Here is a 23,635-nt window from a genome sequence, read left to right as displayed (position 1 = left end):
GGTGGAGCTATGGTAGGCTCGAGACTAAGAGTCCTGGATGACTGGGAAAAACCCTCAGTGGTCGTGAACATGAGCCGAGTCTTAGGAGTGACCTCTGTGGTCATGGGCATGGACTGAGTCTCAGGAACAACCTCTGGGGTCGTGGGCATAGACAGAGACTCGGGAATGACCTCTGTGGTCATGGGCATGGACAGAGACTCGGGTACGACCTCCGTGGTCATGGGCATAGACAGTGACTCGGAAACGACCTCCGTGGTCGTGTACATGGGCAAAGACTTGGAAACAACCTCTGTTGTTGTGTACATAAGCAGAGACTTGGAAACGACCTCTGTGGTCATGTACATGGGCAGAGACTCGGAGACTACCTCTGTGGTCATGAACATGGGCAGAAATTTGGAAACGACCTCCCTGGTCGTGTACATGGGCAGAGACTCGGAGACGACCTCTGTGGTCGTGAACATGGGCAGAGATTTAGAAACAACCTCCCTGGTCGTGTACATGGGCAGAGACTCGGAAATGACCTCCGTGGCCGTGTACACGGGAAGAGACTTGGGAACGACCTCTGTGGTCGTGGACATGGGCAGAGACTCGGGAGAGAAAGTCTTTCTTCTCCTCCTCCTCCAGACGGCCGAAATTGTCAACGCTGGCTCTGGGACGGACGAGGCTGGCAATGCCGGCTCTGGGATGGATGAGGCTTCCAGCTCGTTGGCCGTGTCAGGCGTGGGTGTTGGCTCTTTGGCCGTGGCAGGTGTGGGCGTTGGCTCGTTGGCCGTGGCAGGCGTGGGCATTGGCCGTGACGTGGGACTCCGGCTCGGCATCCGCCTCCCCCACAGTGAATGTGGAACCTGTAATCTGCAGGGCTAGGTCGATATACTGAACCAGACTGAGGGAACTGTGACCGCCAGGCATCAACAAGGAGATTGGCTCACTCAATCCGAAACGGAAACAGTCTTTGAGGGCGACCTCATTAAAGGCAACCTCACTGGCCAGAGTGCAGAAGTCCCCCACATATTCCTCCAGGGATCGAATCCCCTGACGTAGGCGCAGGAGCTGGACCGCTGGGTTCATGGTTGGCAGTCAGGTATTCTGTAACGTTGCTGGAAACAGGCAGACAAAGAGACGATGATGTTGGAGTGATGAACCCAAGTGTGGTTTTATTAACAGTTGTGGAATCCAAAAAACCCTGACTACAAACGTGAAACATAACATGAACTTCAAAATAAACTTGACTAAACATAAACTTGTCTTAAACTAAACTAAACTAAACTTGGCCTGGCCTGGCCTGGCACAACAAAGTTACATTAACAGTACCTGACACTAGACAATGGCAAACATGAGGGCTAAATACAAGGACATAGGTAACAGGTAAACAAGACAACCAATCACAAGACTAAACTATAAACAAGATAACAAGACTAAATGAACATAAACCAATGAAAAGACAAGACTAATAACAAAGTAATCAAACAATGAACCAATGGAAATAAGACACATGAACAGGGGAAAACACATGACAAGATCACATGAGGGAACAGGAAATCATATGACATGACTGGAATAGGAACTAAACTTGAAAATAAAAGACATGAAAAAACATGAACAAAACACATCTAGACATGACAATTAGACCAGACTGGAAGTATCTGATTTTAAGAGGGTGTTAAAATCAGATTGCTACATGTAAGTTGTTCAATAGAGCACTTAGTAAACCTGTATGCAATTTATCCGATGGTCACCTCAACCTTGTCTTTAAAAAGAAAAAAAAGAAAAGAAAACAACATTAAACCATAAATTATGGTATGTAATGTATTTAATCTATATTTAGATTAAACCTGCTTACTTAGAAGATTTATCTTGTCATGTAATTCAATATATTTTACAGCAAAATGCTTGCTCTATTCTTGAGGACATTGATTTTTAATGCAATACTAGATGTGCACAGCATTGGCACTGGACAGACCTTTAAATAGAAATCTTGAGAAATGTAGTCACAATATCTTAAACTCTGTAAGAACCAACACAAAGATTTACATAAAAAACAAATCAGCATGGAACAGTTTAATATCTCAAAAGGAAATGGCAAAGTTCCCATGATTAGTCAGCAAAAATGGATATGCACAAAATGCTGCTGTCTGTTCCTTTAAAAATGAAATTTCAAATCTCCATTTGTACTTTTTTGTAGACACTGTATCCATGGAGATTTCCTTAATATATTACCAGCTCTTCTACCACCCCTGACAACCCCCCCCCCCCCCCCAATAGGGGAGGTTGAGGGCAGTTTGAACTCTGGATAAGGACAGCGGTACTCCCTGCTTTACGCATTCAGCATGGGCAGAAACAGCAACTGTCACAAAGAGACTCTTTCTACAATTGGACAGTCACAACAGAGTGCTCACATACAAAGGGCAGAGTTTATTTTAAGAGAAGGCTGAACTTGCCAAATGTAAATCGAATTATGTGTTCTTTGTTATAATGACATAAATGAGTTTTTGTTAGTGTATGGGTGTGTTACTGATGTTTATAGGGTTTGCCTGTCCAGAAGGATTTAAAATATAATAAAATTGTACTCTATGCTGTGACTAAAGCCCCCAGGTCTATATTCAGAGAGAACAGCAATTGATTCCTAACCATTTTTTGTCCTTTAGAGATTTTGTTATTTTTATTTTTTTGGTTGGAGTGCAATTGTGTCTCTTTACAACACAATGGGCTTTTGCTATTTATCTGATTAGCAATAGGATCAGAGTTATTGTGAAGTTTAAAGGTATAGGTCACCCAAAAATTACAATTCTGTTGTCATTTACTCATCCTTATGTCATCCCAAACCACCATGGAACAGAATAGGAGAGGTTTGGCTGAATGTCTGAGCTGCCCTCTATACCACTCTGTGTAAGTGAATGGGGTCCAGGGACAGTCAACCTCAAAATATCACCATAAAGTAGTCATTATATTCCCAGAATTTTCCTTTTTTGGGGTGAACTATTCACCTAAGTCTTAAACAAAAAATCTGTATTTTATTAGATCAGAATGGATGTCTTTTAGATGTTGATTTCAAAGTCAATGTACATCTGAAGTACATATAACCTTCATAGGCTTATCGTGTTCTTCTTATGCCGTTTATCCACAGGGCAGACCGAAATATATCCGATCATACTATAATTTTACGTGAATATAATTACACACTTTAAATCTCATAACATCAGTGCAGAACAATAGATAAGATCTTCCTATTACAAAGGTTTTTATGTGTCTCTTATGAGTTAACTACAAGCAGAAGACATTTCTCCCTGCAGAGTGCCAGAGGTTCAAAAGGTCAATGCATAAGAAGCATGTTTTGTCATATTCTTGTCTATAAAGATTAAATCATGTCATTGGATTTGCAGATCGTTTTCTGTAATTATTCCCTTTCAGGACTTGCCTGCAAGTATACTGTACATTGTCCCTCTCTATGTGTTTTTGGTGTAAATTCAAGAGTGTTTAATATAATGCAGATAGATTATAGCTTGCTGTATAGAAAAGATAACCATCAGATATTTAAAGTTTAGTTGTAAATTTATGTTAGATAATCTCTCACTAATAATTTAGAAGCAAATAGACTCCAGAGGAGCTAAGAACTATTTTACTTTATGGGCTTTCTCCTGCATTTTAAATTGTTTCATTTAATGGTTTGTTTGATCTAAATAAGACTAATTCTCTGCCTTCACTCTTTATGTGTGTGTGCGCAGGAATTTTACCTTATTGGCTATAGCACTTATTCAGCCATTAACAGCTAATTGGAAATTTTACATTTGTTTTATTTTATTTTATTTTATTTGTTTAGAGTCATTTTCTCATTAGTCTCCATCAATTCTAAAAGCAGCCCTAATGGGAATGCCTCTTATGCAAAATACATAGGTCTTTTAATGTCTTCCATTGGGCTCTTTCTCAGAACGAGACCTGCACCACAGTCTGGAGTTTGTTTTTTTCTTGGGTTGGCCCGACACCAATCGGTGCCCTTCATGGCTTGATTGCCATCAGTGAGTGTTTCCATGCCGCCCATAACGTTTTTTTTCTGTTTTCTCAAAACCCCTGTTTCCTCTCATAGTTCTGCTAATGCATCTATTCCCTCCTGCCCTATAAAATGCTCGTTAGACTTGCTTCATTGCTTTGCAGCACTGTTGCTGCCCAATGACTGGTTCTTAATTGTTTATCTACACTTTTCTTACAAGATTTCATTTTGTTGTGTTTTTGTAGTAGGGACTTCTTGCAGCCACAAGGGCTGGCGGGATGTACATTTTTGGGATGTCTGGAAAGCCAACTACATTACATGGTTCATTTTAATATAACAATAATAGAAAAATAGTAAACGTGTGAATCTCACACACACACACACACACACACACAAAAAATGTCCAGGTCTCATTTCACCCAAAAACAAACAAAAAAAAAACTAAAAAAAAAAAAACTAAAAGATATTTTGCATATTTCTGTGATGTGTTAATACTTTACAATTTAAATAATATATAATTGTTACAGTAATGAGAATTATTTTATTTATTTTTTTAGCCTATTACAGTAATGTGAATTTACACTGAAAATGTTCTTAATTGTATAATTTTGCATTTTATAGATTATTAAAAAAATCATATTTCTTTCTTTTGATTTTGTGGTAAAATATGTTTTATATTTTAGATGATATATTTTATACTATTTTCGAGTGATTCACCTTCAAGCCTAAATCCCAAGAACAGAAATAAGAGAAAATACTATATATACTGATGTTCTTTACAAAAACATTTCATTTAAATGTCACAATGGGGCTGTTAAAACATTTAAACTTTCACCCACGATGTGCAACTTTCCAGACTTTTCAGATATCAGCTACAGTTGTTTAAATTATTCAGCAAATCTAAAGTAAAAAAAATAAAAATAAAAAAAATCATCCAGTTACATAAAACCAAGCGTGTCACCTGCCTCTCTCGTGGCCTTTCATTGGTAATCTATGTCACGGCTGAGGCAGAAAAGCCAATCGATTCTGCTCAGTTTTCATTGTAAAACACCATTCTGCATCCCCCATTCCCACCGTCTAGTGAGTGATGAAGGGCACCTTGTCTGCTGTTACAGATGAGAATATCATATTATTCCCAAGATGCACAAGCAAACATAAATGTTCTGCTGTATTGTTTTTATCTTTGGTTGCCATGCCCATGTTTATTCATACTAATATCCTGCATATAGATGATTGGCCCTCTTAGTAGTGAGGTACAGTAAATTACTAATAGACAAAGACCTTTTGCAGTCATTGTGTTTGTTTAGTTGGTTAATCTTGTGCATATCTCTCTGCCAGTTCCTCTGCCACCCCCCTGACTTGAGGAAATGTCACACGCTATCATGAATAAGAGATGAGTGTCGGTCACAGAAGTGCCCCAGGTGGCATCTAGTCCCTTTCCTCCTTTCGAAACCCTCCTGCCACACTCTCTGACTGCTAACGCTGTGTGCCTCTGTGTTGTCTAAAGTTTTGTTGTTACGTGCACATAAATGCTACAGTGCCCGATAACATATTCCATATAATCCTGTAATTACTGTATAATTACAGAGCATATCTTTGGACTGCGCTGTCAGATAGTCCACATAGTTTCCATTCAAACCGATCAGTATTTTCCTATTTTACAATAGCTTTATTCATTCTTTGTTCTTTAAATCTGCAGCCTTGACAAAGAAAATCATAATGACAACAGTTAAACAAACCATTTATTTCTGTGAATGCTCATCTTGCACAGTCGCCAGACCTGTTAATTCATTTGGAGTAACAGAGATGTGAAATGTTCTTTCAAGAACAAGTGTGACTGCTGCAGTTATTGAAGTTGTTGAGCAACACACAAGGCTGTTTCCCAGCATGTCTTTTAGAAGGGCAATGTGTACTGGCTGCACTGAATGCTGAAAGCAGTGCAGTGGTTGCACTTGAATGCATTTAGAAGAATTAGGTCTCATGGATTAAATGAGGCCTTGGATGACATGAAAATTTCACATATGAAAGGAAATAGTCATTAGAGTGCGAGTGGGAATGTTCAGTGTGCCAGTGTAATGAATGCCTGTTTGATTTTGTTTGACAAGAGGTTTGTGACACACTTCATTTTTTATCTTTTATAATGTTCACTACCATATCATATAGTCTGCTTTTTACAACAAAAAATTTTTTTTCATTCAGATATGCACATATAAAATGTGCGTGTGTGTGTGTGGGGGGGGGGGGGGGGGGGGGGAGATTGTATAAAATACAATCAAATTCTGTGTTATTTCCTCATTTAGTTAAGTAAACGTCTATGTGTACACGTACTAAGCATTAGTCTGTCCATTAGATGTTGGCTAAATCTGACAAAAGCTCTAAGAGGACCATCTTATGGGAACATGAATCTGAAAAATTATTCATACATAAAAAATATATACATTTTAATTTATTCTGAAAAATGCAACAAAACAAAATCCTTTATGGGTTGGGTTAGGGGTCGGATTAGTCAGCAGTAAAAAAAAAAAAAAAAAAATTAAGAGTATTATAAAAACAATAGAGGTCTAGGATATATCATCACTATTGAGAGGCTGTGTGTGTGTGTGTACTTCACTCTAGTTTGGAGACAAAATTATCCCTAAAAGTGAGCTAAATAAGACAGAACCTCCCTTTAGGGACATTCAGGCATGTTGACGATTGATTCATAAATAAAGCAAATACGTTTTTTAATTCTTAAAATGTTAAAGGTTTTATTTTAGACTTAAGGACAGGTTGTGGTTCTGGGTTATTTTGTAGTGTTTATAATTTGCTTTATATAAAACAATAGATGTTCATGATATGTCCCTATTTAGATAGCTGAGTGAATGTGTGTGTACTGTACAGTATGTATGTGTGTGTTACAAAACAATGCCAGAATGGGAAAGTACGGCCATACCATGGCACTTTTGCATAACAGGTTTTGGTGCTATTCAATTTGATGGACTGGTCGAGAATTTAAGTGCTGACAAACATGCTGCAGAGAAACTCCAAACAGCTGACTTGCACACAAAGATTGACAGAGGGGCTAATATTTTATGTTGTTACATCAATTCAATGACAGTACTGTCCTTCATCATTTCCATCACTCCCAGCAAACCAAAGGTCTGTTGTGCCCTGGCAGGTGATTTGGTATCCAGAGCCATGCATCACCTCCAGCCTCTCAGCATAAAGAACCACAGCAATGGCACACCACTCCCTCAGAAGAGCAGCCTGATCCACTGGGAGCCCGAGGCACTATATACACTCTGTTACTTCATGCACTGCCCTCAAATGGAGTGGGAGAACCCCAATGTTGAGCCCTCTAAAGTCACCTTACAGACGGAGAGGTGAGAGGACTTTAGCTGTATCTGCATGCATACCCTGAAGAAAATTATTTGGTGGTGAAGTATAGCAGAAAAGATTTTAGTACTTTAAGATATAGATGTGTGAGTTCAAGCGCAAACTTGAAAGTATTGAACAAATTGTAAATTTTTACACAATTCAAGCTTGTAGAAATTAAAAGGGATCATTCACCCAAAAATTACAGTTCTGTCAAAATGTATAGGATTATTTGTTATATGCACAGTGAATCCTCAAGTATCGATCCCAAAGTAAGAAAGCCTTTATTTGCAGATTTTAGTGAATTTCACAGGAAAAAAATATAAGTAGTCTACTTAACCTTATGATGCTGGTGTGCAGCATCCCCGGTGGGCATGGATGATTTAAATGATTTAAATGATATCAGATCAGATTTGTTAGTAAAAACGACTCTACAAACTGAAATGTTAAGTGAGATTTACTTGCTGCGATGTTATGTCACAAAGTAGAGTTTACTATTTTATAATTAAAACTCTTGCAAATCTTGCGAAATATATTTTTATTAAATCTTAGTTGTCATTAGTTAGTTGCAGTATGGTGAACATGGCTGGGTATTTTTGCTAGGGAGTGTCACCTGGTCGCTCAAGGTACTTGCCTTTAAGAGGCCCTATTATGCTTTTTGGGATTTTACCTTTCCTTTATTGTGTAATATAGCTGTGCATGTAAAAGGTCTGCAAAGTTACAAAGCACAAAGTCCACACCAAAGGGAGTTACTCTCTCCCACAGAAAACACTGCTCCTGAACTGCCTGAACTGCCTGAAACACCTGGTTTGCAGTCCAGCCATTACTTCCGTGACTATATGCCACTATGTAACACATTTGCATAATGCCCGCCTAAGGGTTACTTTAAGATGAAACTCGGTTATGGTAAGGGGTGTTACATTTCTGACACATGCTCTAAGCGGTTAACCAATCACAACAGACTGGGCCAGCTGACCAATCAGAGCAGACTGGGCTTTTTGGAAAGGGGGGCTTTAAAGAGACAGGAGCTACAACAGAGTGTTTCAGACAGAGAGTGAAAAGAGGTGCTGCAGCAATGTACAGTATGAGAAAAATAATGTGTTGTTTGAGCATTAAAGCATGTAAACCTATTCTTGTAGACCCCCCAAAATAAAATTATGAACCATTAAGTGATGCAGTCATTTATTCAAGCTGACACAGTAATGATGAAATGCACAGGACTGTTAATGTGAAATGCTGTAAAACAGACTGCAAAGCAAAAGCAATGCAATGAAATAATACCATATTATGAATAAATGTATACAGTAGTATTCAAAACACTCACATTCTGTATCTGATGGAAACTGACCGGGCTGTAGATACTGTATTTCATGTTAGCTTAAAAGATTTTAAAGGTGATATGTGTACTTTTTCAATGTTAATATATATTCACTGATCCCAACTTTAAATGCAGAGATGACTACAAGTGATTCACCCTAATAGTGTGTACACACTGTGTCTCCGTGTTACTATCAAAATCGGCACTATCCTTGTTTGTTTGAGCATAAAAGCCAGCCTGACAAAGCAACATTGGCTCAACCAATGGCGTGAGTTTGTCTGACCAATGGCAAACAGAGGCATTGTCTGGGAAACCTGCTAAAAATAGTAGCACAAAATGCAATTTAAAAAACAATTAAAATACTTACTTAACATACTTTTTGGTTGATTTAAATTAGTATTTGTGAACATTTTAACCTTGGCAGAATATACACTGGTGGCCAAAATTTTGGAAAAATGTTTTTTGCAGATTTTGCTCTTATGGAAAGAAATTGGTACTTTTATTCACCAAAGTGGCATTCAGCTGATCACAATGTATAGTCAGGACACTAATAACGTGAAAAATTACTATTAAAATTTAAAAAATATGTTCAGAACTTAAGAGTTCTCATCAAAAAATCCTCCATGTGCAGCAATGACAGCTTCGCAGATCCTTGGCATTCCAGCTGTCAGTTTGTCCAGATACTCAGGTGACATTTCACCCCACACTTCCTGTAGCACTTGTCACAGATGAGGCTGTCTTGTCGGGCACTTCTCACACACCTTACAGTCTAGCTGATCCCACAAAAGCTCAATGGAGTTAAGATCCGTAACACTCTTTCCAATTATCTGTTGTCCAATGTCTGTGTTTCTTTGCCCACTCTAACCTTTTCTTTTTGTTTTTCTGTTTCAAAAGTGGCTTTTTCTTTGCAATTCTTCCCATAAGGCCTGCACCCCTGAGTCTTCTCTTTACTGTTGTGCATGAAACTGGTGTTGAGCGGGTAGAATTCAATGAAGCTGTCAGCTGAGGACATGTGAGGCGTCTATTTCTCAAACTAGAGACTCTGATGTACTTATCCTCTTGTTTAGTTGTACATCTGGGCCTTCCACATCTCTTTCTGTCCTTGTTAGAGCCAGTTGTCCTTTGTCTTTGAAGACTGTAGTGTACACCTTTGTATGAAATCTTCAGTTTTTTGGCAATTTCAAGCATTGTATAGCCTTCATTCCTCAAAACAATGATTGACTGATGAGTTTCTAGAGAAAGCTGTTTCTTTTTTTGCCATTTTTGACCTAATATTGACCTGAAGACATGCCAGTCTATTGCATACTGTGGTGACTCAAAAACAAACACAAAGACAATGTAGTAATAATAATAGCTTTCAACTGTGTTTGATATAATGGTAATTTAGCATGTTTACTCAAGGATAAGATGTTGGAGTGATGGCTGCTGGAAATGGGGCCTGTCTAGATTTGATCAAAAATGACTTTTTTCAAATAGTGATGGTACATTTACATCAGTAATGTCCTGACTATACTTTGTGATCAGTTGAATGCCACTTTGATGAATTAAAGTACCAATTTTCTTCTGAAACAGCAAAATCTGTACATTATTCCAAACTTTTGGCTGCCAGTGCATCGCTGTAGATGTTGCTCAACTGCTGATATGAGATTCAGCTCACACTCTTAGAATCCAAACTGTTACCACACTGTTATATCTCCAAGGTCATGAAAAGGACTTTGGCCATTTAAACTGATTAAATCAGTTGCTTTGAGATTAAATGTTGCTCTTTTTGTCTCTAATGATTTTATGAACTGCAGAAAAATGAATAATATGTATTATTCGTTAAAGATATCAAATGTTGTGTAATGTAGAGAAAATGCAATTACCCTGCAACCTTGTTTGATTATTTTATATTTGTATTTTGATACACATATTTAGACAATGTATTAAATATAAAATTCTGTTTACAAGAGATACATGAAACTATGAGTGAACTGCTGTTATCTGTAAAGTGTGTTACACATTTAAACAATGAATATAGTATTTGTATACTACTGTATGTTTACCCATTAGTGTTGTCAGCCGTGGCCCATACATTTTAAGTCTAGATTTCACAATGAATAAGACACCGTATGCCTATCATACATTACGTGACAGTCAACTAATAATACCAATTGACATTTTAAAAACACGTCCACGCACAAAAGCCAGAACCAAGGAGGTTTAATACGAAGAAAATTCTCTCTAATAATATTTGTGATTTAAATTTTGCTTGCAATAAATTTTGTTTTGTCAGGGTACACGGTTACTTTTCAAAACTTGATCCGACACTGAATGCTCAAGCAGTCTAATTAACACTTAGAAAACTCCTGATGTTGCTATAACAATGCAAAAAGCACTTACCAATTTACTTGAAGTGAAAATCAGTCCTCCTTTCCTGTTTAATTAATGAAACGCACGATCATGCAGAACATCTCAGGTTTTTAAATCCATAAGGATCTCTTTCTCAACGGCAATACCAGCAGTGATGACAGCCGACTCGTCAGCAAGATCTCGCGTTCTTCGCTTTCAAATTACGTACATCACTTAAAGCGTGATTGCATCACTCAAGGCCAGCTAGAAGGCCTAGACTGGGACATATCCTAAAGACCACACCCACCAAGAACAAATAAATCAATCTGATTGGCTGACGAATCAGACAATCTGACTTTAGATGTCTATTCACTGCAGTGCTGAGGGATTCTGTGGAAATTCTGAAGGCCTGACGGGGTGAAGCTCAGACTCACACGCTGCTTCGGCTAAGGAGCATGGCTTCGGGCATGCGATTTGTGAAACAGTTGTCACCACTTTGCTTGTAAGCATCAAGGAATAAATTCTTATTGGCTAAACGTTTTGTTTTTTGCTGTTCGTTTGTAGATGAATTAGGAGTGGAAAATGATTGAAAATAAGGCAAAAAGGTCAATGAGAATGAAAGGATGAAAAGATATTTATTTATTAGGCATGTTACGCCAGCAGAGAAGGCTTTGCTGGCCCTGAGAAATCGCCACTGAGTGTTGTATGTATAAAATAAGGTAAACATAATTTACTATATACAGTTAAGACCAGAGTGAACATGTTACTATAGATAGGGCATGTCTGAACATGTTGTGCAGACAAAATGTCAGCCAAAGGAGATAAGAGCAGAGAGAGAAAATGGTTGGCAAAGTTAGATTTATGACCCAGTTGCAAGAGCTGAAGTTGAATTCGAGGCCAAGATGATAAAGACGAGACTGTTTTGTTGTACAAATATTTTATTCGACTTAGAATAGAGAGAAAAACATGTATTAAGTTAGACCAACGTTATATATATATATATATAATATTATATATTATATATAGAATTAAAAGAAATATACAGTATATTACCATGGATAGAGAGTAATGTTTTGCAGGCGAGGCATCGTGGAGTCAACAGCAGAGAAAAACTCATCGTCATCAAAAAAGGAGGCAAAGCGAAGACTATTTAAAGAGACATTTGGAGGCGAACTTGAAGTTACAACTGACGACACCAACTGGGCAGTTACCGATAGAAAGGACATCTATAAAAGACTGATGCAATGATGATTACATCAGATGCTGCTTCATTTTGAACAGTATCTCTGACGCTAGATACCTTGCTGATATTGCCTTTGATAGAAAAACTTTTTTGATCTTTGTACTTTTTTTTTTTACTTTGTATTTACCTAAAATCGTTTTGACTGCTAGAAAAGAAATTGTAACCAATAAATAGAATTGTATTGATTATAAGAAATTTGCCTACCGAGGCTTTGATTTTTGATGTTTTGTGATCATGAGCAAGAACATATACCACAAAGGAGTCTTCTGTCCAGGTTGTAAACATTTTTAAAATGCATATCATGTAGGCCAGATTCGACTTACATCCCCTAACCTGAGAAAAATAAAAATGAGGTATACGGTGTTAAGTTATGCACCACATAACAATAGGTAAATCACATTTTGTCTTCCCCTGCAGGCCATTTCTAGTTCTGCCTCCTCTGATGGAGTGGATCAGAGTGGCATTGGCACACGCAGAGCATCGACGCAGCTTTTCAGTGGATAGTGATGATGTTCGGCAGGCGGCCAGACTTCTGCTGCCCGAAGCAGACTGTGAACCCCGCCAGCTGAAGTAAGCATGGTGCCATTAAATTAACATCCCACTACAAGATATTGCTTCCCATCATGGGTGAAATGAAAATGGCTCATAAACAGTCTGGGCTTGGAAAGCATACAGTAACCAGTGTAACCCATTTACGTCATTCATTGTACCATAACTGCTTTTGGATTGCAAATAAGCAGAGAGCATAGCTTTAAAACAGATTCAAAGGGATAGTTCACACAAAAATTAAAATTCTGTTATCATTTACTCACCCTCATGTTGTCCCAAATCTTCAGTGAAAGGGAGAATGGCAGCCTCAGTCACCATTCACTTTCATAGTATGGAAAGATGAAAATGAATGGTGACTGAGACTAACATACTGCCTAACAACTCTTTTTGTCTTCCATGGTATAAAAAAAAAAAAAAAAAAGGTAATATGGGTTTGGAACAACAGGAGGAAGAATAAATGATAGATAATAACAAATAAATGTTTTTATTAAAATAAATGACAGAATTAAATTTTTTTTGGATAAAATATCCATTTAATGAAAGATTCACCCATAGGGAGAATGTTTAATTTTGTTGAAATATGTGACTCAGGCTGTTTGCAGAGGATTAAGACATCAGAAAGATGTTATTGTGTTTGTGCCCCAGGACGGATGACTGTTTCTGCGTATCACGTAAGTTGGATGCTGCCTCAACTGAGGCTAAGTTCCTGCAGGATCTTGGCTTTCGCATGCTCAACTGCGGCCGCACTGACCTTGTCAACCAGGCCATCAACTTGCTGGGGCCAGGCGGAATCAACAGTATGAGTGAACAGGTTTGAATGTGAAACATTGGCATATTCAACATTATTAGACATACATGGGACATTCTTATTCTAGAGAACATTTAATTAGTCCCTGAGTGATGAGTCATCAGTAGTTTTTTGCAAGAGAAATACTCTTCTATTTAAATGTGTATATCTCCTAAAAGTTAATTTTGTCAATTTTTTGGATTGCACAATACATAATACATGGCATAAAGCTTACAAAAATGGACTAAAAACGCAAAACCCCATTTCAGGATTTCATGAGACACCTACGGTCAGGGGTGGTGGGGCTTAGTGGTTAAAAATCTGGGCTCCTGAACCAAGGGTTGCAGATTCAATCCCCAGGAGAAGTGATTCCTGGGTTAAATTTAGTTACTGTAAGCTTCATTGGATAAAAGCATATGATAAATAGGGAATAACCCAAATAATACATAATACCTGCTTTTGTGCAATGCCATATTTTCCCTTAGAACCTCAACAGACCTCACATGAGTTTTGTTTTATTCTGCCTCTTCTATTCAATAAAGACAGACATTTATGATTCTAAGGTGACTATTTAATTAATCTCAGAACAATACACTCACATGCACTTACATGGTCAAGTCAAATTTTTTTCCTGTGCTCTCTCAAAACTGGCACTTGCTGCTACAGCGTACACAACACTAGTTCCTATTGTCACAGGTTTGCTCAGTTTCTCTGAGTATTCGAGGTGTTTAACGGTTGACCTTGTTAATCAAAGCCAGGGCTTAGGAAATACACCAGTGCTCCTTTTCCACTATTGAGCTCAGGGAGTGGAAATGTTTGCAATTCCCTTTGTTTCTCAGCTGATCACTCTTCATCTGATTTTCCATTTCTTGATCTGAGTAGTGTGGCTTTCCAGGAGTTTGGTTTCTATCAACACAAGGCTTAAATTATAAGGTTATACGGTTACCAATGTCTTATGTAAAATAATAAAGCAATCTATTTGAATTATGTTCAGCATACATAATTGAGTAATTTACACATTACCAGACATGATTTTATATATATATATCTATCTATATATATATGTATATATATATATATATATATATATATATATATATATATATATATATATATATATATATATATATATACACACGGGCAGTTCGGTTATATATATATATATATATATATATATATATATATATATACATATACACATACAGTGCATCTGGAAAGTATTCACAGCGCTTCACTTTTTCCACATTTTGTTATGTTACAGCCTTATTCCAAAATGGATTAAATTCATTATTTTCCTCAAAATTCTACAAACAATACCTCATAATGACAACGTGAAAGAAGTTTGTTTGAAATCTTTGCAAATTTATTAAAAATAAAAAATGAAAAAAAAAATCACATGTACATAAGTATTCACAGCCTTTGCCATGACACTCAAAATTGAGCTCAGGTGCATCCTGTTTCCACTGATCATCCTTGAGATGTTTCTACAACTTGATTGGAGTCCACCTGTGGTAAATTCAGTTGACTGGACATGATTTGGAAAGGAACACACCTGTCTATATAAGGTCCCACAGTTAACAGTGCATGTCAGAGCACAAATCAAGCCATGAAGTCCAAGGAATTGTCTGTAGACCTCCGAGACAGGGTTGTATCGAGGCACAGATCTGGGGAAGGGTACAGAAAAATGTCTGCAGCATTGAAGGTCCCAATGAGCACAGTGGCCTCCATCATCCATAAATGGAAGAAGTTTGGAACCACCAGGACTCTTCCTAGAGCTGGCCGCCTGGCCAAACTGAACGATCGGGGGAGAAGGGCCTTAGTCAGGGAGGTGACCAAGAACCCGATGGTCACTCTGACAGAGCTCCAGCGTTTCTCTGTGGAGAGAGGAGAACCTTCCAGAAGAACAACCATCTCTGCAGCACTCCACCAATCAGGCCTGTATGGTAGAGTGGCCAGACGGAAGCCACTCCTCAGTAAAAGGCACATGACAGCCCGCCTGGAGTTTGCCAATAGGCACCTGAAGGACTCTCAGACCATGAGAAACAAAGATTGAACTCTTTGGCCTGAATGGCAAGCGTCATGTCTGGAGGAAACCAGGCACCGCTCATCACCTGGCCAATACCATCCCTACAGTGAAGCATGGTGGTGGCAGCATCATGCTGTGGGGATGTTTTTCAGCGGCAGGAACTGGGAGACTAGTCAGGATTGAGGGAAAGATGAATGTAGCATCCTTGATGAAAACCTGCTCCAGAGTGCTCTGGACCTCAGACTGGGGCGAAGGTTCATCTTCCAACAGGACAACGACCCTAAGCACACAGCCAAGATAACAAAGGAGTGGCTCCGGGACAACTCTGTGAATGTCCTTGAGTGGCCCAGCCAGAGCCCAGACTTGAACCCAATTGAAAATCTCTGGAGAGATCTGAAAATGGCTGTGCACCGACGCTCCCCATCCAACCTGATGGAGCTTGAGAGGTCCTGCAAAGAAGAATGGGAGAAACTGCCCAAAAATAGATGTGCCAAGCTTGTAGCATCATACTCAAAAAGACTTGAGGCTGTAAAAAGTGCTTCAACAAAGTATTGAGCAAAGGCTGTGAATACTTATGTACATGTGATTTTATATATATATATATATATATATATATATATATATATATATATACATTTGCAAAGATTTCAAACAAACTTCTTTCACGTTGTCATTATGAGGTATTGTTTGTAGAATTTTGAGGAAAATAATGAATTTAATCCATTTTGGAATAAGGCTGTAACATAACAAAATGTGGAAAAAGTGAAGCGCTGTGAATACTTTCCGGATGCACTGTATATATCCCATAATCAAAACATGAAATCAAGACATTTTTATTTGTATAGCGCCTTTCACAACACACATCGTTTCAAAGCAGCTTTACAGAAGATCAGGCATTAACAGAAGATAAAACTGTAATATCTATAATGTCTTAGAGTCATCATTGTGTAACAAAAAATGCTGTCTTAATCCAACCTTGCCTGGCCGTCATATGCATGGTCATGATTTGATTTGTCTTTTGTGTGTTTTCCAGGGCATGACCCCTCTGATGTATGCATGTGTCAGAGGTGACGAAGCCATGGTTCAGATGCTGCTGGATGCAGGAACTGACATAAACAGTGAGGTTTGTCACTATATCTTCCTTGTGTTCTTGTCCTATATAGACATTCTGTACACCCATCCTGCCCACAGTGCCTCATGGAGTTTCTTGTGTAGTGTTTGTGTTTTGGTGTTTTGGTATGACAGGAGAAAACTCAAGATTACGTTGCATGCCCCTGAGGTGTTTTTCTTGGTGGAGTGTTATACATTTGTAGGAATTCACTGTCACAAGGTGTGAATCATCATGTTCTCCCAGACTCTAGAAGATAGCACAGACAGAGTTCTGTCTAATATGCACACTGTGTGTCACTATTGTCAGCTTGATAGAATATGTCTCATAGATGTTACCGGCATAAGTCAGTGTAGCCCGGACATACTGTTGTTTGCAACTGTGTCATAAAAAGTGTCAACATTTCATATACATCTATTATCAATCAGACTCCTTTCTCCCACTCAAAAAGCCTTACACCTTTAGAAAGTCTGAGACCAGGGTTACTTTATCTTGACTATATCACAAAATTTTGGATTTGTTTTTTACTGTCCTTGCATATGTGATCCAGATGATTGGGCACCATATTAATATATACTGTAGTTAATTTTAAATTTCCGGTTCATTGGGCGTAAGACTTCATACTTTAGAAGCTTTATTTGCCAAGTACAAAAGCTTAAAGTGGTGGTGGAATCAAAAATAGAAATAAAAAAGAAATATTTATGCAGTCCGAAAGTCTGAGAATACTAGTAAAAATGCATCTATTTTGCAATATTCTAATTTTATCATTTTACATTACGAATTATATTAACAGCATAGCAATTTAAGTGAAAAGTAGATTTTTTGGGGGATTTGGTATGCCACCTTTTTGCCTTAATAACTTCACAGGTTTGTGCAAAACCTGGTGATCTATGTTATTCCAGCATGATTTGAGAATGTTCCAAAGCAAGAAAATCTGACCTTTTGTACAAAGAAATGGGCTCTCTAAAATGTGCCTACATTTGAATAGTGACCTAGAAAGAATGCAGAATCTTAAATATTTCTTAGTCTTTTTGTCATAACTTTTCTTTGTTTTAACTTTGTCAAAATCCCAAAACGTTGTTTATTTAAATAAAAACAATCCCAGATTTTCAACATGGCCCCCTCTGTATGTATATATATATATATATATTGCTGAATACTCAAAGCTACAGTGCAGGCAGCCATTTTTATAGAATGCAGCTTTTCTAAAGTGTCAGAAAAGCCAAAGAGCTTATTTCCATATTTTTAGCTGAGTGCAGCATGTGCTTTTCCCCGGACAGGACTTTAAAGGTCTCCATCTCTCTCATTTTTGCCCTGCTCTGCCCTCTGTATCTCCCTTAGGTGCCAAACACAGTGCACAAGTACCCCTCAGTCTTCCCAGAGATGCGGCAGGCCACACCTCTCACCTTCGCCGTGCTCCACCAGCACATCCCTGTGGTGCAGGTAGTGACCTCTCTTTCCCCACCTGAACTTTAGCACAGATTTAGATATAAATAACTGTGTAAAGTTGTTTTATGCTGATTCAGAATATAACTCCGGTAATGTACAATATGCATCTGTTTTCTCCTGAAAACCTTGTCTGCATGAATTGGGGTGCTTGGTGCTCACTCATTTACCATTTAGTCATGATGTCATTTTGATTTTCGTTTTTTGTTTGCTTATTTAATGTTTTTCATTGCCACTGACTCTAGGCTAAGCTGCTAATGCCTCTTGTTTTATTAACTTCAGCAGAAATTGATTTGATATTAAATTGTAATAAGTAATCTTCACTCATTTTATAAAGTCAATTTGAATGTTAAATAGTTAATACAACAAATTATTTCATTGAGTCAACTTATTGAAAAATGATAATATATAATAATAGTGGCTTCAGGATTGTTTTTCCTAAAGTCACTCACAAGTTTTGACAGTCACATATTTTGGCCTGTGCCTGGCCCCTGTAAAGTTTGCACTATAAGGTTTGACCGACCTTTAATATACAGTAAGTCAAATATCACAACTTTCAATTTTTATGACCCTCACCTATTGTTTGAGCTGACAGGCATTAAAGGATTAGTTCACCCAAAAATGAAAATCCTCTCATCATTCACTCACCCTCATGCCATCCCAGATGTGTATGATTTCTTTCTTCTGCAAAACACAAATGAAGATTTTTAGAAGAATATCTCAGCTCTGTTGGTCTTCACAATGCAAGTGAATGGTGACCAGAACTTTGAAGGCCAAAAAGGCAGTGTAAGACTAATCCATAAGACTCCATTGGTTAAATCCATGTCTTCTGAAGCAATATGATAGGTGTGGGTGAAAAACAGATCAATATTTAAGTCCTTTTTTTAACTGTAAATTACAGTAACACTTTTACTTCAACATTCTGGTGTGGAAGTGACTTTCACTTTCACATTCAGCCACCTACTGGTTGGGACTGGTGAAAGGTGGAGATTGATAGTAAAAAAGGACTTAAATATTAAAACTGTTGCTCACCCACACCTATCTTTTCGCTTCAGAAGATATACACTACCATTCAGAAGTTTGGGGTCACTTGCCTGAAATGATTCTCATGATCTTAAAAACCTTTTGATCTGAAGGCGTATGCTTAAATGTTTGAAATTAGTTTTGTAGACAAAAATATAATTATGCCAACATATTAATTTATTTAATTACAAAACTAAAATTGTATTTAAAAAAAAAAGATTTTGAAATGGATGACTTGGACCGAATCATTTTTAATTGTATTTTTTTTTTTTTTTTTTTTTTTATGATTAACATTTTTATTTATTAAAACACAGAAAAACAAAACATAATTATAAATGCACAAAATAAACTTTTAACACCCACTCTGGAAGGCGCCTGGCTGAAAGGCCATCACTGGACAGTACGCTGTCAGAGCCAAAGTCTTAGATTTAGACCAATTGACTTTGTATCCTGAGAACTTGGAAAAGGAATTAATAATTCTGTGGAGGCAAGGCATAGATCTAGTAGGGTCAGAGACGAATAATAAAATATAATCCACATAAAGCAGAAGCTTATGCGCCACACCTCCCACCATCACCCCTGGAAAATCATCCTCCTTTCTTATCGTGGCTGCTAATGGTTCCAGGGCAAGTCAGTACAGTAATGGGGAAAGAGGACAACCCTGCCGAGTGCCCCTATTCAGAGTAAAATAATCTGAAATTAATACATTTGTTTGTACCGCTGCTACAGGGTGTCTATAAAGTAACTTAATCCAACCAATAAATGTACTCCCGAACCCATACATTTCCAAAATCGTAGAAAGATAATCGAATTCTACCATATCAAACGCCTTTTTGGCGTCAAGTGAGATGGCAGTGACCGGAGTCTGATCATGCACCACTGACCACATGATATTGATGAAACCCCTAATATTATCAGAAGAGCTACGGCCCCAAATAAACCCCACCTGATCTATATGTATAAGAGATGTCATAACTTTGCTTAATCGATTAGCCAAAATTTTTGACAATATTTTTACATCTAGCTGGATCAGGGAAATTGGATGGTAACTTTTATACTCGCTTGGATCTTTGTCCTTTTTAAGAATCAGACTGATACGGGCTTGTGTCATGGTTGGGGGAAGCTTTCCATTCTTTAGAGATTCCATATAAACTTCTAACAAAAGTGAAGCCAGTTCTGTATCATAAGATCTAAAAATTTCAGCGGCATAGCCATCTGGCCCCAGAGCCTTGCCTGTAGGTAGGGCCTTAATTACCTCGTCAAGCTCCTCCAAGCTTATCTCAGAATCAAGAGAATTTTTTTGTTCAGTCGTCAATTTAGGGAGATCTAATGATTCCACAAAGTTCCTAATATCTTCATCAGTAGACGAAGACATGGAACTATAAAGATCAAGATAGAATTCTTTAAAAGCATTATTAATATCAATGGCTGAGGTAAATATTTCACCATCAGCAGATTTCACTGAGGGAATGGTAGAAAAAGACTTATATCTAGCCAGAAGTTTTCCTGCTTTGTCACCGGACTCAAAGTATGACTGTCTTGCCCTGAATAACCAAAACTCCACCTTCCGCGACAAAATAGTATTATACCTGTATTTCAATCGAGTCAATTCTGAGGCCATCAGATGACATTTGGTGTTTCAGCTCTGCCTCGGCACTTTTAATATTCTCTTCCAACTCCACGAGTTCTCGTGCTTTGGATTTTTTGGTGAATGAGGCATACTGAATGATCCGACCCCTAAGAACTGCCTTAAGTGCCTCCCAAGCCACGCCCACAGAGAATACTGAGGACCAGTTGGTCTCCATATAGACACTGATTTCAGCCTTTAACATTTGTTGGAAATCAGGATTTTGCAAAAGGGATACATTAAAGCGGCAACAATATGATTGCTTTTTCTCCATATGTGGCAACACCTCTAAACTCACCAGGGCATGATCTGAGACTAAAATATTTCCAATTGAACAATCAACAACCGATGAAATGAGGGATTTAGATATAAAAAAAAAATCTATTCTAGAATAAATCTTATGGACTGATGAAAAAAATGTATAATCCTGAACAGATGGGTTCAAAAGTCTCCAAATATCTGTAAGGCCATGATTTTTACACATCCTGTGAAGCGTCAATGTTGCTCTAGGGGGCTTACACACTTTTGCTTCACTATGATCAAGGACTGAGTCCATCAAAAGATTAAAGTCTCCTCCCAATATTATACAATGAGGGGTGCCAGCGGCTTGCAACATCACTTCAAGATCTATAAAAAAGCCCTGATCATCAGCATTAGGTGTGTAGATATTAGCCAAAATCAACATTTGCCCCTGAATTTCAGCTAAAACAATAATGACTCTTCCTAATTTATCTTTAATCTGTTTGAAATATTTGAATTGTAGATGTTTATTTATCAGAATAATGACTCCTCTACTCTTACTTGAGCCAGCACTAAAGAAAACATGACCACCCCATATTTTCCCAATTTTTTCAGCTTCCTGCGGGGAAAGATGCGTTTCTTGAAGAAACACTATGTTTTAACCTTCCTTCTTTTTATGGGGTACCCCAACCCATTCACATTCCATGTGGAGAGAGATAACCCACTCATAATAACATTTGATATTTTGATATAATAAAAAAAATAAATTGTGTGTCAAAAACAAAATTATAAAGACCACATTTCAACATTAGTGCAACAATAAAACCCAAAACAATAAAAACAAACAGAAAAAAGAAAAACGTGCACATTAACCCCACGCACGACAGCGCCAAAAGGCGTCAATCCCTCTACACTCAAAGAGTCCATGCACGCCTACGAGAACCCCCATGACAACTTTGCCATCGTATTGCTCAAGTCCGGTGCTTCTGCACAAATTTTGTGAGGCAAAATTACATAACAGAAGAAATTCTATGAAGCACAAATAACTTTCAGTTCCCTATCTGTCACTCACTCAATGTTGTGTTGATGTAGTGACACTAGGGGTCACTCCTGGGAGCCCCAAACACCTCAGCTTTTTGGAAAAAAGGCCAATGAAAATTGACGAGTGGAATTTGCATGCCACTCCCCCGGACGTATGGGTATAAAAGGAGCTGGTATGCAACCATTCATTCAGATTTTCTCTTAGGAGCTGAGCAGTTCTATTCATTGAAGCTGAATTCATCCGCGAGTTCATTCACCTCATCTGCTGGATTCTACGGCACATTTCAGCGGCTTCTCCCCCTCTGCACCCATGGAGTGCAGAGAACGCCTCTGGGCACTTCGGCAGAACAACAAAAGAGTATATTCTAAAAGAGTATATTTTCTTTCTAAAAGAGCGGCACACACGGAACGTCTTTTTAAAGATGACTTTCCGTGTTATTCCTGGTTGCGGTCGTTATCTCTCCGCTTCTGATGGCCATGGTCTTATGTGTCTGGGCGCTGCCCACGCGAAGACATCTTTCGTGGATGGGTCTTGTCCTCATTGCGAGAACACGACCATGGCAACATTGCGGTCGCGGCTTGCATTCATAAGAAATCAAGCCACCCCAGCGGCTCCCCGCCTCGGTCCTTCTACCTATGGGTTTGGGGACATCAATGGGACCACCTTCGCCGGGTATCCCTCCACGGACCTCCCATTCCCCAGCACTCTTGCTTGCCCAAGTCGGGCGCTCGGACGAGATCGCCGGCTCGTCTCAGTGCGAGTTCGACCTCTTGTTCATAGCCTGGGAAGAAGACGAGTTATCGAGGGCAGCATCGGAGAGTGGGCTCATCCAGTCAGATGCAGAGACTTCGACTGGGCTTCCTCTTTCGCGAATGGTCGCCCAGACCCAGGCCGACGTGGAAATGACGGACATGCTTTCCCGGGTGGCCATGAGCGTCAGGCTAGAGTGGAACCATCCACTCTCCCCTGAACCCTCACGGCTCGACGATTGGTTCCTGGGCTCGGGGTGCCGCCCACGGCCATGCCCCATCCTTGTTCTTTTCTTCCCGGAAGTGCATGAGGAGCTGACATGATCATGGGAGGCACCTTTTACTGCCCGGTCCCGGTCTTTCAGCTCCCCGCTCTCATTACGCTCGATGGTGGAGCGGCCAGGGGGTATTCGGTGATCCCCCGGTGGATAAGGCGTGGTGCACTTGTGTCCGCAGAGTGCCGTCACCTGGCACGGGCGCCCGAAGCTCCCATCCAGGGCCTGTAAGTTTACGTCGTCCCTGACGGCTAAGGCCTACGGTACCGCTGGACATGCCGCCTCCGCCCTGCAAGCCATGGCTCTCCTGCAAGTACACCAAGCCAAGGCGCTAAAAGAACTGCACGAGGGTAGTTCTGACCCAGGATTGATTCAGGAACTGCGCTCGGCGACCGACCTCACTCTCCAGGCGACGAAGGTCACGGCGTGGTCTCTCGGCAGGCAATGTCCACCCTGGTGGTCCAGGAGCGCCACCTATGACTCAACTTGGTTGAGATGCGAGAGGCTGACAAGGCACGGTTCCTTGACTCCC

At 39.1% G+C, this 23,635-nt stretch overlaps 1 protein-coding gene across 1 annotated transcript in view; it reads left to right on the top strand.

Annotated features, from left to right (window-relative positions):
* The window catches only part of LOC127417369 (ankyrin repeat and BTB/POZ domain-containing protein 3-B-like), a 111,056-nt gene that overhangs the window by 72,848 nt on the left and 14,573 nt on the right, over nucleotides 1–23,635 (top strand). The window contains exons 3-7 of the mRNA XM_051657365.1: nucleotides 7,143–7,347; nucleotides 12,649–12,801; nucleotides 13,426–13,591; nucleotides 16,627–16,716; nucleotides 18,043–18,144. Coding sequence (XP_051513325.1) covers nucleotides 7,143–7,347; nucleotides 12,649–12,801; nucleotides 13,426–13,591; nucleotides 16,627–16,716; nucleotides 18,043–18,144 — 716 coding nt within the window. The remainder of the gene's footprint in view (nucleotides 1–7,142; nucleotides 7,348–12,648; nucleotides 12,802–13,425; nucleotides 13,592–16,626; nucleotides 16,717–18,042; nucleotides 18,145–23,635) is intronic.

The sequence above is a fragment of the Myxocyprinus asiaticus genome, chromosome 26, assembly GCF_019703515.2.
Source record: "Myxocyprinus asiaticus isolate MX2 ecotype Aquarium Trade chromosome 26, UBuf_Myxa_2, whole genome shotgun sequence".
Classification (NCBI taxonomy): Eukaryota; Metazoa; Chordata; class Actinopteri; order Cypriniformes; family Catostomidae; genus Myxocyprinus; species Myxocyprinus asiaticus.
The sequence above is the reverse complement of the archived record's forward strand: the minus strand, read 5'-3'. Positions and strand labels throughout refer to the sequence as shown.